Source organism: Peromyscus californicus, unplaced genomic scaffold (genome assembly GCF_007827085.1).
Source record: "Peromyscus californicus insignis strain IS unplaced genomic scaffold, ASM782708v3 Scaffold_6__1_contigs__length_162567912, whole genome shotgun sequence".
Taxonomy (NCBI): Eukaryota; Metazoa; Chordata; class Mammalia; order Rodentia; family Cricetidae; genus Peromyscus; species Peromyscus californicus.
The window spans coordinates 105,550,854-105,569,097 of NW_026294584.1; the positions used below are offsets into that span (position 1 = coordinate 105,550,854).

Genomic DNA, 18,244 nt, shown 5'->3' on the forward strand with positions numbered 1-18,244 from the left:
CTGTCAATCCGTTTGTGAAAAAGATCTTCAGCAGCCTCCCTTAGGGTAGCTGGGCAGCCTAGTACCCCCAGAGGAGTGGGTTTCTGGGTCCTTGGTTCACCTGGTGGTTTGGAATAAAAGCAGAGAAAGTGCAGGTGGCCAAGGCAGATGCCAGGACAGTGAACAAACAGCCAGTGAACAAATTTCAGGATGGGGCTGGTGTTCGTGGGACTCGTGGGTTCAGAGTGAAGAAGACAATGTGGGAGTGGAAACCTGTTTGAGGGTGAAAGGACCTTGCGACCCATAGCCAGCTACCATCTAGATCCCCCCCCCCCCACATACACACACCTAGCCCAGGGTCACCCAAGGATCTGGCAGAGCTGGGCCTCCAGCCCTGACACCGCCTGAGTCTGTACCTCGACGCTCCTTACCACTCAGTGACCCCACTGTCCAGGACAGCCCCTGGAGCCTCAGCCTTCATGTGGCTGTACATCCCTGTGTGTCCCTGGGCATGTACCTGTCGCAGAGGCCTATGTGTGAGACATCCATCACCACTGAGCCTTCCTTCCCAGGTGGAAAGGGCGGTGAACAAGCTGACTCTCCAAATGCCCCACCAGCTCTTCATCGGGGGCGAGTTCGTGGATGCTGAGGGCTCCAAGACCTATGACACCATCAACCCAACGGACGGAAGTGTGAGTGTGGGCGGCAGCCCGTCCTTCCTACCCTCCTCCAGCCTGGCTTCAGAGGGCACGGGCCAGGGCCTGTGCCTGGATGTATGTGTCTTTGTTACAGACATGAAGGGTTCCAGCCTAGCCACAGGAGCAGGGGAGAACAGGGCAACGAGGCGAGGGTGAGAGGAGGCAGGGAAGCACTGAAGAACCAGAATATGCTTTAGAGACCCAGGATGCTTAAGAGCCACGGTTCCCTCCTCACTGCAGCCTCCTGCATGAGGGCTGCCAGCAGCGAAGTCTTCCTCAAATATAACCCTGTGTTTGCCAAACACGCTTGACTGTGACTCTCTCATGTCATGACCCAGCGCGTGTGCTACATCACACAAAAGACCACACACCTGAGGGTCTCCGAGATGAGACCCGGCGCAGGGATGACCTTCCATCTGCTGGTACCCACTCATTCCCACAGAAAATAGAGCAGCTTAAAATGGGTCATCTGGGGGAAGTTGACAGAGGGAAATCCCAAGGGGCAGTCAGGATGGATGGTGTTCCCAGGATGCCAACCTTGCAGGTGTGACATGGTCAGGCCCCGAGGCCTTGGATGGGGAGGGCAAGCCTGTTCATGGTAGTGTACAAGGAGAGGCTGCCTCACTCCTCTGTCCAGCCCCTCTGACACCCCTTGGCTACAGTCACGTCCCACAGGACCTATCAGACCAGGAATGGGACTGAGGCATGGATACAGACTCCCTGGGTGTAGAAGCCTTTCTGGCTCAGCTCACAGAGCCAGTGGATCTCGGCTTCCAGTGTGAACAGCACTAGACTGCCTGGGCTCCTCAGATGCATTCGAATGTGAGAGGGATGTGCAGAGACCTCCTCATGGCCCCACCCTCCTCTGCTGATTCCTCCCTAGCCACAAGTGGCAGTGCTTCCCTCAGTGCCAGCCTATGTGGTGGGGACCCTGCCTCCAGGTGGCCTCAGGATGAGGTGGGGAGCCAAGGGAGGCTGCCATGTCTGTGTTCTTTCCACAGGTCATCTGCCAGGTGTCCCTGGCCCAGGTGAGTGATGTTGACAAGGCAGTGGCGGCAGCGAAGGAGGCCTTTGAGAACGGACTGTGGGGGAAGGTTAACGCACGTGACCGGGGCCGGCTCCTGTACAGGTGAGTTAGGAAACACCTGCTGCCCTCACCACCTTCAGCTAGGAGTAGGGCCTGGGAAAGACCCTACAGAGGGCTCTATGCCTGGGTCCCGCCATGGGAAGTGGTCTGAACACTGCAGCCTAAGGCTTGGATGTTTTCCGGAAGGGTTGGAGAGGCGGGTGAGGTGTCCACAGCTAGTTGTGGCCTTAGAGGAAAGCTGCTGGGGGCAGTGAAGAACAGCAGAGGTGAGGCTGGGCTCCAGGGGGGCCACAGGCTGGGGTGCCTGAGAGGCCTGGCTCAGATGGGAACCAGAAGGACTGGGGCCTCCTGCCAGCAGGGGACCAAAGGGGAGATGTGCCGGTCCAGTCTGCTTCTCACCATCAGCCAGGCTCCTAGCAGCTGAGACCGCCTGGTGTCAGCTCCTCTTTCAGGATTTAAAAAAACTGTTGTTATTATTATAGTGTGTGTGTGTGTGTGTGTGTGTGTGTGTGTGTGTGTGTGTGTGTGTGTGTGTGTTTGTGTGTGGTGTGTGGTGTGTATGTGTGTGTGGTGTGTATGTATGTATGTGATGTGTGTGGTGTTGTATGATGTGTGTGGTGTATGGTGTGTTGTGTTGTGTATGTGTGTGGTGTGTATATGTGCGCATACTTATGCCACAGTGTGCACATGGAGGTCAAAGAACAGCTTTCCAGAGTCAGGTCTCTCCTACCGTGGGTTCCAGGGATCAAACTCAGACTGTGGGTCTTGCAAGCAAAGGCTTTTAGCCACTGAGCCGTCTCCCTAGCCCACATCTTCCTCTTAATAATGTGTTTTAGTAAGAGGAAGGGGCCTCTCCCTGTAGTGCCAGCGAAAAGTCTTGGATTTCTGGTTGCTTGAGCTTGTGACCAAAGAATGAGAGTATGAGGAGCCTGGATGGCCCTAGAGCCATGGGCCATGGTGTAGGGGACACAGCAGTCCCCCTTGATGCAAAACATATCTCTCATTTCCTAAGGGGCAAGAGAGCTAACAGGAGTGATCCTGAGGAAAATGGGGCCAGATGCCCCAAATAACATGTCCCAACATGAAAGCAGTTCCATGAATCTTTAAAAGTGTGTGTGTGAGTGTGTGTGTGTGTGTGTGTGTGTGTGTGTGTGTGTGTGTGTGTGTGTTGGTGTATGTGCATGTTCATGTGTGTGACGTGTTTGTGGGTGGAGGTCAGAGGGCAACACCAAGTGTTAGTCCTGGTCTTATACATTGTTTGAGACAGGATCTCTTGTTATTTCATGGTTGCATATGCCAGGCTAGCTGGCTCTTGAGCTCCTGGGAACTCTCCTGCCTCTGCCTCCCATCTCACCACAGGCTTGCTGGGATCTGAACTAAGGTCCTCACACTTGTACTTATATGCACTGAGCCCTTAATAAGGTTTTACAGCTATAGCCTAACAGGAAGCCATACATCAAGACATTTTAAAAAATGCAGAAATAGAGTCAGACAAATGGCGCAGCCATTAAAAGCACATGCTACTCTTGCAGAAGACCCAAGTTCAGTTCCCAGCACCCACATGGCAGCTCATAACTACCTGCAATTCTAATTCCTGGGGTCTGATGCCCTCTTCTGGCCTCTGGAGGCATTGCACACACATGGTGCACTTACATACCTACAGACAAACATACACATAAAATAAAAATAAGTAAATCTTACAAGAACAAAACCCACAGCAGTAGAAGCACCAGCAGAGGGCGGGGGCAGAGCAAAGGGGAAAATCTCTGTGGTACATCCCAGATTCTGTCTGAAGACATCCCTAGCTTTGGGGTTGGTGGAAGCTAATGGTCTGATAAATTCATACATTTCAAAAGGTTTCACCTGAGAGTCACAGAAATGTTAGCTCAGATACAGAGGTGGACAGTGAGTGGCTAACAAGGGGACCAAAGTTAGTCTGTGACAGTTTGACTTGGGATCTGCAGCATTCCAACCTTCCACAACCACACATTCTAATCAATCGATCTGCCTTGGAAAATATTCAATCTGGCATGGCTTTTCCCTGGCCCTGGGAATTTCAGTTCACACTCTGAATTGGGGAGCAATATTTCCAGAAGCAGGAGGTAATGGGAAGATGAGCCAAACAGACCCAGAGGAAGCCAGTTGAATCTGCCTGACTTTTTCCTCAGTGTCCTGAGGAGGCCCTGAACAGTGTGGAGCCCAGTTTTGATGGTGGCCTGCCCAGGTTTGTCTGGTGACAGGCGGGAGAGCATGGCTCTGCTCCTGAAGCCAGAGATTCCAGGCGGCACAGCAGTGGGGAGCCAGAGAGAGCCCTGGGTGGCATGCAGAATAGCATGGACTGTGGAGTTGGGACAGACGAGGCTGAGGAGGTCAGCCTGGATGAGGTTTCCAGACTCCCTGAAGAAGCCATAGGTTTTAGGGAAGAGTCAGCTAGGGACCCCATGGTTCCCAGACCTGGCAATGGTCTCAGCTGTGAAACTCTAGACAACTGGAAGCATCCTCCCTGAGATGATCTGCTGCCACCTGGTGGCCACTGTTATAATAACCCCTGATTCCTCACCATGACAGTGCCAGCCCCAAGAGGAAATTATTACTCCTGTGGCATTATAAACATCTCCAGCGGTCCCTGATGTATGTGTGCCCAACTCAGCTCAGCTCAGCATGCCTGAGGCAGGCAGAACAGTCCTTCTGGAGAAGTAGCTGCAGAGTATCCCCAGGCTTGGTGTGTACCCCGGCAAAGGTCCTGAGGTCGGAGGCCTGGGTCACCTGAGTAACAGACAAGGCCAGCAGGAAGGGGTAGGAAGCTGGAGCTCTGAAGGGAACTTGGTACGGGATCTCAGGGCAACCCTACCACACATGGATTGTAGCTATGTCCTAAGAAGAGGGTAACTGTGGGGTGCCCTGGAGGGTGTCAGCGTCTTTGTTAGGAGCAGCCGAGGCCTGTGTGCAGAAGGCACAGGGTGGGAATTGACCAGCCAGCTTCAATCATCTATTTGAACTTGGACCCTGGTGCCTCTGCAAGACTGAAGTCTGCTCCCTTAGCAGGAAACCCTCCTGACAATAAAGGGACACCATTATCCAGGCTGCCTGCAGTGGCCATCAGAAGCAGGATAACCAGATGCTGATGAGCATAGACGCACAGCAGCCTGAAAAGCACTTTCCCCACACGTGTCTCCTACGTATAGGGCTGGGGCCACTTCTCAGCCTCTAGACCTCAGCCTCAGGGACATGACTGAGTTGAGCTATCCATCAGGTTGGATGTACTTTCTCTCTTTTGAAGCTATCCAGAAACAGGAAGGATGGCCTCTCAGGACAGTGGCCTCTTGGCTGCTAGCCACGGACAAAAGAACACCTCCTCAGAGCAACTTCATGGGGACATTGTAAAGGTGTCAACCCATAGGCCTCCCAGGAAGGGAGGGGAAAGGAAGGGGACAGAGGGGGTCATTCTCACACCCATCCAGAAAGGTAGACCTTATTGTCCCATCTGTACGATGGGAAAAGTGAGGCCAGCACATCCGAATGACAGTTCTGGTAGTGGAGAGCGGAGTCCTCCACTCCATAAGGAATGGCATTGAAAGAGCAAGTAAGACCATGGCCAGCCTAAGCCAGTCTCCTGCCCCTTTCTTGTCATCGGCCAGGTTGGCAGATCTCATGGAACAGCACCAGGAAGAGCTAGCCACCATCGAGGCCCTGGACGCAGGTGCTGTCTACACACTGGCCCTGAAGACGCACGTGGGCATGTCCATCCAGACTTTCCGCTACTTTGCCGGCTGGTGTGACAAAATCCAGGTGGGGCTTGGACTCCCATCTCCCATGTGTGCATTCACTTGTGGGCAGGCGGGTTCCTGGGGAGGTGACTGGGAGGGTGGTGCCCTGCCAGGCATGCTGCCAAACAGCTACCACAGTGGCGGCTTAAAACATTGGCAACTCAAGACTCTGCAGGTGGGAGTCCGGCAGGCTTGGCCAGTTCTGTGCCAGGGTCTCACAGTGTGCCTCAGCTTTCTGTTGCAGTAAGAATACCTAGGGAGTCAACTTGTAAAAGGAATGGGTGAATGTTGGCCCAGGGTTTGGAGGGTCCCCACGCACAGTCTGTTGACTCCATTGTTCCTGGGTGTGTCAGCACACATCGTGGTACAAGAGTGACAGAGCAAAATGGCTCATGTCACAGCAGGCGAGCCTTACAAAGAAAATGAGGGGGGGAAGGGAGGGGCGTGGAATGGCTCCTTGAAGGACACCCCCAAGACCTAACCTCCACCCACTAGGCCCCACTTCTTAAGAACTTCTCTACCTCCCAGTAGTACCCTTTTGGGGAATGAGTCATTAGCGTGCAGGCTTTTGGGGGGACCCTCGAAGTCCAACTATGACAAGTGCATGGCCTGGCTGGGCCTCACCTTGAGGCTCTGAGGGAGCCTTGTCTCCAGGACCATTCAAGTGTTGCCAGAGTCCAGTTCTTGGTGTTGCAGGGCCCATGTCTGTGCTGGCTGCAGGCAAGGGCCTCTCTCCCTAGTCCTTGCTCGAGGCCTCCATCTCCCAATGACAACATGTCATCTGTGAATTTTGGGTCTCTGCCTCTGTGGAATGTGGTCCTGGGGTGCCTGTGGTGCCTCTAGGCCCATGCATGGTCCTCCCTACCTCCTAAGGTCCACTGTGAGATCATGCACATGCCCTGCCTTGGGATCAAGCGCACAATCTTGGAAGGTTCCCCAGGGAGCGGAGGGCTCAAGGCTCTTCTCCCCACTAGGGGTTGAGAACTCTGAAGCATGATGGCCATGTGTGAGGTGGGCTGTCAGTCACCATGCCCCATTCTGCCTCCTGTGACTTCTCTGGAGCCACCTCTTCCTGGACCCCCTGGGACACCTCAGCACTAATGGGTCTAGGGCAGCCTGGCCTCCAGAAGCCTCCTCATTCTTTCTCTGCTCAGATATCAGAGCAAGAAGCCTTGTCCCTGCCAAGACCAGCCTCATGCCCAAGGGCTGTGCCCGACATGGAACTCGCTTTGCTCCTCCTGCTTGTCCAAACTGACATCTCTGAACTCCTGCCGTGTCCCTGTCAAGTGTAGGCTGGCAGCTTTGGCCTCCTACCCAGCTCATCATGGGACAGTCAGTACCTGAACAAGACCCTGCTTCTCCTGGGCCTCCTACAGGGACTGCCTGACCAAGAAGAAAGGATGGGAATGCCCCCACCCCACCCCAGTGACACCGCTGTGTTTCTTCTAGGGTGCCACTATCCCCATCAACCAGGCTAGACCCAACCGCAACCTGACCTTGACCAAGAAGGAACCTGTGGGGTGAGTGACAAGACACAGTGACACACAGAGACAAGGTGTGTTCTGGGACACCACACACCTGCCCGCAGCTTGTGACATCTCTGCACATATCCGTGGGTAGCTATTCCATTCACGTCTAAAGTACCTACTCTGTCGGGCACTGCTGTGGCCACTGTCTTTTATTCAACTGTACAGTAACTGTCAATCAGAGCCATGATGATAAATGGGGATGGGAGAGGTCTACATCCAAAATGAACTATGTTATACAAATGAGTTGGTGTTAGCTAGAGGAACAGAGCCAGCAGAATGTACCTATAACTAAGGAGCCAGGTGGCTTGGCCTCCACCATCAGAGGCTCCATAGCCACATGGTCACCTGCAAGCTGGAAGTCCAGGGAGACAAGGGCCACTCAGTCTGAGAAGCTGGAAGGCTCAGAACAAGAGTCACACGTGGCACAGCCCCCCAGCCCAGTGGATGCTGCCACCCACGTTCAGGGAGTGGCTTCCCTGCTCAGTGGATGACTCCTCAAAGGATGACTTAGCCAGTTTCCTAAGTGTTTCTCACTCCAGTCAAATGCAGAGCCAGGGTGAACCATGGTGAGGCTGCAGGGCAGAGCTCAGGCGGGGGAATGCAAAAGCGGGCTGCGGAGGAAGCCTGGCCCTCAGCACCTCCTCTCACACATAGAGGACCCCAAGGCATAGAGGAAAATAGAAAGCATGGTGGGTCATCTTGGCCGTAAGTATTCAGAATCCTCATGTCACAAGCACAGGGAATCTCTCACAGGTGTGTGGGCGACTTAGGAGCCTGCATATGGCTTTATAGGAGTAGGGGCTCCATCAAAAACTGTCGTGGTCTTAACACGCTCTCCTGAAGCTCTGAAGTGGGAGGGATGGAGGGATAGAGGGAGGAAGGCAGGGAGGAAGGGAGGGAGGGAGGGAGGGAGGGAGGGAGGGAGGGAGGGAGGGAGGATTCAGATACCGCTGGGCAGCTGGTATCACTGGGAGAACCAAAGGCAAGAGGCCTCCCACCGAGAGTAGCCACTAAGAATCGCCACGGCCTGCATGGCTTAGAGGTTGACCTCACTTGGGTGACAGGGAAGGAAGAAATGGTAGTACACATGCAGAAAAGCTGGGATTGGGTGGGCCTTGTGTTCTGATGGAGACATGTCAACAGCAAACCAGAAGCTCAGTGTATTCATTTTATACATCTGAATTGAGGAGGGGGGTTAATATATACAGCTGAATAAGAAGGCAGGGTTAGCTAATCTCAGTAGGAGGAGGGGAGGCCTCTGTAGGGGAGCAGCCTCAGGCTGTAAATATCCTAGTGTGGGAAGCTGTCGCTGACATTTGCGCGCACACTGTCGACATCTGCACACAGATGAGGGGAAGGCCTTGTCGTCCCCATGGGTCTGAGGCACATGGCCACTTGGCCCCATTGCTTCAGGCCTGTGGCTGCCCAGCATCATAGCAAAAGCCCAGGGCATAGGAAGCTGCTCACCTCACGGCAGCCAAGGCCCCTTCCGCACATGGGGACATGTGCAATCCAAATTTGTGTGGCATGCCAGTAGCTGCTGACGGCCTTTGGCATTTCTTACAGAATTGTCACCCTGACTCTGTCTCCATGGCCATGTCACATTCCCTTTGTGATTCTGGATGTGTAGGTTTGTGGAGGGGGACATAATTCATCCTGTACTAGGGGAGCTCTTCTGACATTTCCCTTCTTTGGATCCCCTAAAATCCCACTTCTTCCCATGGCCACCATCCAGCAGCCTCAGGCTCTGCTCTCTGCTACCCACCTAGACCCTCTATTATGCTGGGTGTCTGTTGGACAAAGGGATGCAGATTCCTAACCCCAGTGCCTTCCACCACTCCCAGGGTAATGTGCAGGCTCTCTGTTGGCCCTGTTCCACGCAGGCTCTGGCTGACACTTACCGTGCCTCCCTTGAGATGCCTCACGGTCATGCTGTCCACTGGCCTCTGCATGTGCTTTCTCAGTACCTGGGTCTAATTAAGAAGCCTGTTTTCTGGTCCCCCGATGGTAGTGATGGTGGCATAGGAACCAAGGGAGGCAGATCCACAGAGGATTAAGCTGTGGCCGGCACACCTGCTCCCCCCTCCCCACGTCTGTGCTACCACTGATCTGAGTGTGAGGCTCACACGCCAAGCCAGAGGTTCCCAGGGGTGACTGACCTCACCAGGCTTCCCACACAGATGCCATCTTTTCCTCCTGCAGGATTGGCCTCCAGCCTGACACTTAGAAGGACCCTGTCCCAGGCCCTGCTGACCTATGACGCTTTCATGACCTCCTAGCCTGAGTGTACACCTATGTCTGCTCAATGTACCTGCCCCCTGCTTCCCTTCCTCCCTAGGCAGCTCCCCTCAGACACTGACCTCCCCCCCACCCCAGCTAGTCCATACTGCAGCATGAGAGGGATGGGCTACCTCAGCGGGACCATTTGATAGCGACCGTTGGCGGGTCCACTCTGGGCAGCTTGGCTGAGGAGGAACAAATGCCCTCTGCTTTTGTTTGCAGGGTCTGTGGCATTGTCATCCCCTGGAACTACCCCCTAATGATGCTATCCTGGAAGACCGCAGCCTGCTTGGCTGCTGGGAACACTGTGGTGATCAAGCCTGCCCAGGTAAGCACATACTCTCTGGACCAGCCTGTGGCCTATGAAGGGAATGGGGAACCCACTCTATCAGGGGACCCTTTGCCTACTCCACACTGCTGTTAGGAGCTAGCCCTCAAAGCCCAGCTTGCCATGGACGAAGACACACGTCAGGGATGAGCACTAGATGGCTGAGCAGACTGTGCCCAGTTACCAGTAGTGGAGACCTGGAGGCTAAGCTGGTGTGTGCCACTGTTCAGTGGGCAGAGGACGGAGTTTACATGGGGATATGAAATGACCTAACCTTGATTGGAAGAAACTACTGAACCATCAGTTTGCAGGCACCAGAAGGAGGGGTGGATGTTAGGAACTGGAAGGGCTGGAAAATGGCCTCCCTTTTGGTTTCCAGAAGTGGAGCAGTATGCAGAGTTACACAGAGGTGTGGAGAGCTGGTCACCAGGGCCCCTGTGGCAGTACAGTTTCACCAGGGGCCCCTCCGTAGGTTGATGCCTGCAGTTCTCTGAGCAGAGGCTGGTCTCATGCTGAGGGGCTGGTGAGGGTCACCTTGCTGGGGGAGCTGAGCCTCTGAGGATGGGCCTGCTAGCCTGGGTCTGAAACTGCAGCTTCAGGGCTAAGTGTAAACACACGAGAAGAGACAGCATGGGGTGGAAAACATCCAGGCCTGGCTGAGGAGCTGCTAGTAGGAGACTCCAGCATACTAGGGGCTTACAAGACCTCATTCCTGGGAGATGTTGGGGATGCTAGCTGGGTGGGCAGTGCCTGTGGTTGGCCACAGACATGGCCTCCCTGTGGTCATCCTCCTGTTCCACACAGTGCTCCCTCTTCCTAATTCGGACAGCTCGCTTCTGGGAGAAGGCTGTGAAGGGAGCTGCACCCTGCATCCAAACTCCTCCACACTCAGACTTCCTCCCTGTTCCTCCTTCAGGTGACCCCACTCACAGCCTTAAAGTTTGCCGAGCTGACGCTGAAGGCTGGCATTCCCAAGGGCGTGGTCAACATCCTCCCTGGATCCGGTAAGGATAGGGGTGGAGAAAGGTCTGGGGCTCACAGCATCCAGGTACACACATGGCCGGAGGAACATGGGGAGGGCAGTGCGCATGATGAGCTGTGGTGGAGGAGGACATGCTCTGGGGAGACACAGCACCTGAAGGGCCGTAACTCCTTCAGTGCTTTCTGTTTTGTTCTTGCCTACACTCTGGGTAATCATGTGGCTTGGGAACTGTCTGCCCTTGGACATATATGAGAATTCATCTGTAGAACGTTCTAGGCTTAGAGCACTTGGGAACGCAGTATTACATTGGCCTCTTAGTTTAGTGGTCTATTTTGTAGGCAAAATTGTATCGTGAAGATTCAAAAATCTGTTGGCAGAGTTGTATATGATATTCTTTTATCATTTTGTCTCCTTTTATTGTGATTTCCTTTGTCTTTCCCTGTAATCAGTACCTTCTAATTAAGGTCTGGTCTGGTGTTGATAGAGATGCCTATGATTTCATGACCTTCCTTACCTGCAGGTTTACTTTAAACCTGTTTGTACCTTTGAATCTTAAACATGCTCCATAGGATAGTATATGTGATCAAATCTGAGGGCTGTTGCTCTTTTTTCCAGTCTTGCATTCTTTTATCCTTTAAAACAAGATTTGTTTTTATTTTATGTGTATGAGTGTTTACCTGAATGTATGTTATGCAACGTGTGTGCAGTGCCTATAGAGGCCAGAAGAAGGTGTTGGATCCCCTGGAACTGGAGTTATAGACAATTGTGAGCTACCATATAGGTGCTAGGAATCAAACCCAGGTCTTGTGAAGAGCAGCAAGTATTCTTAATTGCTGAACCATCTCTCCAGCCCTGTTCTTTGCTTTTTGATAGATAGTTTAATCCATTTACATTTAATGTTACTTTGCTACAGTTGGATTTGACATTTTACATTTTACTTTCTGCCTTCTGTCAATCTCTCTCTTACTGCTTTATTGAATGATGCCATATTTTAGGTTTTTTTAAAATATGGAATCGTGCTGTGTTACTAAAGGTGGTCTCAAAACTCCTAGACTCAAGTGGTCCTCCTGTCTCAGCCTCTTGAGTGCTGGAACTATAGGTTTGAACCATTGTACCTGACTGACATTTTAGTTAATGATTTTTTTGTTCCGTGTATGTGTGTGTGTGTACATACATATAAGTACATACACACATATGTGTGTGTTTGTTAAACTTTTTTTTAAGATTTTAAAAAAAGTAAGACTTGCGCATTTATTTTTCTTTTTGTTTTGAGACAGGGTCTCACTGTATAATCCTGATTAGCTTGGAACTCACTGTTTAGACCAGGCTGGCCTGGAACTCATAGAGATTGCCTGACTCTGCCTCCTGAGTGCTGGAATCAATTATTTTTTGATTATGTGTTTCTGTATCGGTGTGTGGGTATGTGCATATGAGTACAGGTGCCCGTGGAGGCCATAGCTATGGAATCTCCCTGTAGCTGGAGTTAATGGCGGTTGTGAGCCGCTAGGCCCGGGTTCTGGGAACTGAACTTGGGTCCTCTGCAAGAAAACAAGTGCTCTTACCTTAACCACGGAGCCCTCTCTCTAGCCCGTTACATGTCTTTTACTTCTCTGCTTAGCAGCTACTCTGTGACTTATCATTTACTCCTTAATTCATAGAAATCTGCTTTATACTGACTCTGGGGAAACAAAGTCACTATGTAGCTCTTTGACCTCATTCTGTGCTGTTACCTTGTGTGTAGACACATTTGTATCACTAGTGAAGTTCTGAGGCAACTGACAGAGATACCGATATTACCTTCCATCATTCCATGTCTGATGATGAAGTTGGAGGGGGCCCAGCTGCTGCAGTTCCTGTCTGTCCCTTTTTTCTCTCTCCTGGATCTGAGGCGGTCTGCCAAGCCCTTTCTCTAGTTACTTCCTGCTTCCGTTACTGGTGTCTAAACCAGAACATTTCTATCCATTTTAGATGCAACAATGAAACTGTAGAGATGCTTTCTGTGGTTGCTTTTAAATCACATAAAAGATGACCGAGAAATGACGTGTGCACCATACTATTTGAGTAACCGTATTCTTGGTTCTTGCCCCCACCCCACCCTGTGAATCCTAACCACTGACAGGTACTGATTCTAAACCACCTCTTTCATCTCTGGGAGCTTCCTTCAGTATTTCTTCTGTTTCCACATTTCCCTCAGTTGTTGTCTGTGTGGTGATGTCCTTCTTTTCCTCCACTGTTTGAAGACGTAGATGGCTTTGCTAGGCATGAAACGCTTGGCTGCAAATTGGGCTTTTTGCAGTATTTTCAGTGTGTCACCCCCACACGCCTTCCCTGTCACCCATGTTCCTTCCCTCACTCCATGTGCCTCTGGCCTCTGGTTTCTGATAAGAATCAGCTGTTAGTCTGACTGGGATTCCTGTGTGTCTGACAGGTCATTCCCTCCTCATTGCTTTCCAAGGCTCCTTCTTTCCTTGTGTCTCAGCATTTCTGCCTTGTGTGTCTGTGTGTGGATCTCATGGTGTCCATTCTTTTCTTTCTTTTTTGGTTTTTCAAGACAAGATTTCTCTGTAGCTCTGGCTGTCCTGGAAATTGCTCTGTGGACTAGGCTGGCCTCGAGCTCACAGAGATCCACCTGCCTCTCCCTCCCAAGTGCTGGGATTAAAGGCGTGTGCCAGCCATGTCCGTTTCTTATTAGAAACTCTTTCAGCCTATTAGATGTACACATGAGTGTTTTTCTCGTAAGTGTTCAGCCGTACTCATGACCATTTTTTGTGCCTTTTCCTTCCTCGTCTCCTCTTGGTATTCCTGTGACGTGTGTGTTGCTGTAACTAACGGTGCCCTGCTTTCCCAGAGGCTCTGGCCATTTTTTTTTTTTTATCAACTGTAGCTGGAGAGCTTTTCTCTGCGGGTCCCACCATGTCCCGCCAGTCCTGGAGCCCACTTATAAAATAAACACACAGACTCTTACATTATTTAAACTGCTTGGCCATTAGCTCAGGCCTATCATTGTCTAGCTCTTACTCTTATATTTAGCCCATTTCTATTAATCTTTATTTTGCCACGTGGCTCGTGGCTTACCGGTACTTTACATCTTCCTTGTCCTGGCAGCGGCTCCAGCCAGTCTCTCACTCCGCCTTCCTGTTCCCTCAATTCTCCTCTCTGTTAGTCCTGCCTATACTTCCTGTCTGGCTACCGGCCAATCAGTGTTTATTTATACAGAGCGATATCCACAGCACTCAACCCCCTTTGCCCTCTGCTCTTTAGCTTAGGCCGTCTCTGTTGATCCGCTTCCACCTCGACTGGTTCTTCTGTCAACTCATCTGCTGTTGAGCCCTTTAGTTTTCTCCTGCGCTTTGCTCTGTGGCTCACCTGCCCTTCCTTGGTGACGCACCTCGGTTGTTTCTTTGCATGACTTTTTCTTCCTTTCTATTTTTCTTTTCTTTTCTTTTTCTTTTTTTTCTGAAAGTGAACATTTTAAGCAATGTTTTGTAGGAAGTTTGAATATTGGTTTCCCTCCTTTTTCAAAGCTTGTTTTTCTTTGCTTGCTTGTTTAGTGGCTTCAGTAGACACTGTCGATGAAATTTTGTAGCTGTGATATCATTCCTCACAGGGTTGAGCTGGAGCCTGGCAGCCACAGCCTCCTGGCAGGAGAGCAGTCTCGGCAGGGTTCACATGACTCGGTTTCCTTGGCTGCTGTTAAGCCATCTTCCTCTGTCAGTGTCACTTAGCTATTTGGCCCATTGGTTGCAGGCTAGGTGCTCATCATGTAAAATTTTATACACACACACACACACACACACACACACACACACACACACACACACGGGTCTTTGTATATATGTCAGTGTACCATGTGCATGCTTGGTGCCCAAGGAGGCGAGAGGAGGGCATCAGATCTTCTGGAACTGGAATTACAGACAGTTGTGAGCTACCATGTGGGTGCTGGAATCAAACTTGGGTCAGCCAGTACTTTTAACCACGGGCCATCTCTTTAGCCCCTGCTCATCATTTTTTGACAAAACCCCATGGCAATAAACTATCCTACAACTTTAAGCCCTTTGAAGGAGTTATTTTGTTGTTGTTGTTGTTGTTGTTTGTGTGTTTGTTTTTCTAGACAGGGTTTCTCTGTGTAGTCTACTTGTTCTCTAGACCAGGCTGGTCTTGAGCTCAGAGATCCGCCTGCCCCTGCCTCCCAAGTGCTGGGATTAAAGGCATGTGCCGCCACCACCTAGCTAAAGGAGTAATTTTTTTAAAGATTTAATTTATTATGTTTCATTATGTGTGTGGAGGGTATATGCCCAGGAGTGTAGGTGCCCGTGGAGGTCCGAAACTGTGTATTCCCCTGAAGCTGGAGTTACAGATGGTTGTGAGACACCCAGCTGGGTGCTGGAAATCCCCCTCAGGTCCTCTGAAAAAGCAGCTGGTACTCTCACTTGCTGAGCCATGTCTCCAGCCTGTGGAGGGGTTATTCTTAATGCCAGCCTTTGGAGTTTGCAGGGCTTCTCTTTTGTCCTCTTGGGTGTCATGTGACCCACAGTTTCCTACCTCCTGGAGCCCCTGCTCCTTCTAAGAGGTGGACCCTCACATCTCTGTTGGTGAGAGCGCCTTTCAGGTTGGTCTCCTTCAGCAATGCTGGAGTTCTCTGTTCTGATAGACAGCTTTCCTGCGGGTCAAGTCTCTGAGCCATGGCTTCAGATGCCAAGTCCTGTGAGGGAACAGGGCAGGGTAGATGATGTTCTGGGGGATTCACTTTTAAAAGGGCTTCAGGAAGAAGAGAGCCACAACCCCGCAGTCATAGCTGCCAAGTGGCCGACCTGCCAAGTGAAACACGGCATGTGGAAGTCAGAGAGCAACTAAGGAGCCGTTTCTCCGCTTCTGCCCCTCGAGTACCAGGAGCTGAGCTTAGGTGGCCAGGCCTGGCAGCAGGCACCTCTGTCCACTGAGCTATCTCTGCGGCTCTGTCATGTTGTGGTTTTGTCATTCTTGAGTTTGAGATCATCCCAATTCCAACGTCTCTTTACTGCTGTAAAACACAGAGCAATTCCAGAATGTGCCAAGTATGTTTTTTAAAGACTGTTGTTCCTACAGTTTCTCATTGCCTATGTTACTATCAAAGTACACAGATATGATGGCTGTGGGAAGGCCACAGAACTAGGGCATTTCTTTGACGACACATTGTGGGCTGGCACCAACTGTAGGCTCAGTGCTTGGTAGGCTGAGCCAGGAGATTTACTTTGAGTTTGAGACCACCCTGGGCTACCCAGCAAGACCTTGCCATGGCAATGTTATTTTATGCTTGCTTCTTTCTGTGTAGTTGGGCAGGAAGCTCTGCTTATCTTTTGCCTGGTTTTTAGTGGGTCGTTTGTTTTCTTACTGTAGTGGGTTTTTTTCAATACTTTTGCATATTTTGGGTATGAGTCCTTTGTCACATACGTCTTTGCAAACATTTTCTCCTCTAAGCAGTGATTTAACAGGGGTGTCAAACTGGAATTAGCATCGAGGTCAGCAACTCCCAGGTTCTCCCCTTGGATAAGCTTGCTGCATGGAGCAGCCGATTTACCATAGTAGAGCCCTGGGATTGGGGGCAGGGACCAGGGCTGGTGAAGCTTATAAGCACCTCTTCAAAGGCATTGAACTTGAGAGGCCCTAAACCATCCAAGCTTGAGGCTGAGTAGGCTAGGGATGACAGATGCTTCTAGATTCCAGGGAGTTTGGCAGGAGATGCAGATTGAAGAGGTGACGTATCTAAGGGTGGCCTTTGGAGGTCTGGCCATGATCAGCTGAGGAAGCCCTGTAAATTGAGAAGTGTGAGCCTAGGGCCAAGCTAGCCCTGGGTTTTTACAGGTTACATAAATGACCGAGATGAGAAGGAACAGTCAGGAATGAGAACATGAGAGCAGAAACCATGTCAAAAAAAGAACCTGAGAGCTTGAGGGAGGGGGTTTCAATTGAGCCCGAGAAAAGACAGCTGCAGGGCAGCTCATCCTATGGTCTCACTGAACCAGGGACCAGGGGGGATATCAAAGACTTGGCCATTGGCCAGGCTGAGGGGCATGAAGGAGGGAGGTGTAGTGTGGGGCGGGCGGGAACTCAGCAGTGCAAGCGACTCTAGACCAGCAGCATCCTAAGGGTGGGCTTTTGAGTCTGTGATGCTCCACCATGGACCACACCAAGTGTTGACTCTGACATTTAAAAGCCACTGAATTTAGGTGACCTCCAGTCACCTCTGATTCCCACACTTTATGCAAAGTGTGGGAAACTTCTGGTACTGCCATGATGAAGTGCTGAGCCTGGGCCTTCCTCATCAGACAGCTGTGGTTACGGTCCTGGGGTCTGCAAGGCCAAGAGCCAAGAGTTGGATGGGCGGTATCCTCCGTTGCCTCTCTCCCTGCCTTGTATCTGTGCCCTCACATGGTCGTCCTCTGTGTAGATCTGTGCCCTGTTTTCCTTTTCTTATTTATAAGGACAATGGTCACATAGGGTAGGGTCCATCCTTTGACCACTTTAGAGCTCCTGCCTCCAGATGCACTCACATTCAGAGGCACGGGGGTTAGTGCTTTAGCGTTAGCATTTGGAGGGACATATTTCAGTCCACAGCAGGGCAAGGCCCCATGAGCCCCCATCATGGTTCACCATGTAGAGAACATGATGTAGCACCCTCTAGTGGGTGTGGGGGGACTGCTAGCTGTGCCTTGCCCAGACCCCGGAGATGATCTTGCCTTCCTCACCTCTCCTACCTACCACAGGCTCGCTGGTTGGCCAGAGACTCTCAGACCACCCTGACGTGAGGAAAATAGGGTTCACAGGTTCCACAGAGGTGGGAAAACACATCATGAAAAGGTAGGTGGGGTATGGGGAGAGAGGTCATTCAGGCTGTGGTATCTGGGTATAGATGATGTATCCCATAAGCTGGGTCCTGCTTCTTGGATTTTGGGCATAGCCACCCCCAGCAGCTATGTTAATACAGATGCTGAGTTCTCCACAAACCCTTGAGAGGCCTGTCGGGCTGCCCAGTGGAGGCCACACAACCCAGCACGGTTCCAGTACCATGTCACCTCCTACCCAGCAGTGCCAGAAGTCAGCAGATCTGACTTGAGATTGCATGACTATGAACAAGACACCGATTTTAAAGCCTCAGCACGTACTAGAATGTATTTACTCATAACTTTTATATTGATTACAAGATGACCTGGCAGTGTTTTTGATAAGTTAGATTAAATGGAATCTATTATAATTGGCTTTCTGTATCCATGGTTTCCACATGGCAAATTCAAACAGTTGTAGATTGGAAATATTTGAAGAAAATCAATTTTGCTTGTGCTGAATGTATAAAACCTTTATCTCACAGTTGCCTAGCCAATACGAGTATTCACAGCATGCTTCCATGGTGTTAGGCCTTGATATCATGTAGAGAGAGCTGTGGGTGAAGTAGATGAGTGTAGCTTCTGTGCATATACATTGTCGTCCAGACAGAGCCTCAGCATGAGGGCATTGGTATCCACAAGGCTCCTCTGAGTCACCTGTGGGCCGTGCTGGGACAGGGGAGCCCATACCCTTGGGTGGCCCAGAACAAGAAGACCTCTTCTCCCAGGCCATG

At 51.2% G+C, this 18,244-nt stretch overlaps 1 protein-coding gene across 1 annotated transcript in view; it reads left to right on the forward strand.

The window, feature by feature from the left end:
* Nucleotides 1-18,244, forward strand: part of Aldh1l1 (aldehyde dehydrogenase 1 family member L1) — a 51,751-nt gene that overhangs the window by 23,740 nt on the left and 9,767 nt on the right. Inside the window, exons 11-17 of the mRNA XM_052720669.1 lie at nt 552-671; nt 1,679-1,806; nt 5,403-5,553; nt 6,981-7,051; nt 9,563-9,668; nt 10,585-10,672; nt 17,394-17,487. Of these exons, the coding sequence (XP_052576629.1) occupies nt 552-671; nt 1,679-1,806; nt 5,403-5,553; nt 6,981-7,051; nt 9,563-9,668; nt 10,585-10,672; nt 17,394-17,487 (758 nt within the window). The remainder of the gene's footprint in view (nt 1-551; nt 672-1,678; nt 1,807-5,402; nt 5,554-6,980; nt 7,052-9,562; nt 9,669-10,584; nt 10,673-17,393; nt 17,488-18,244) is intronic.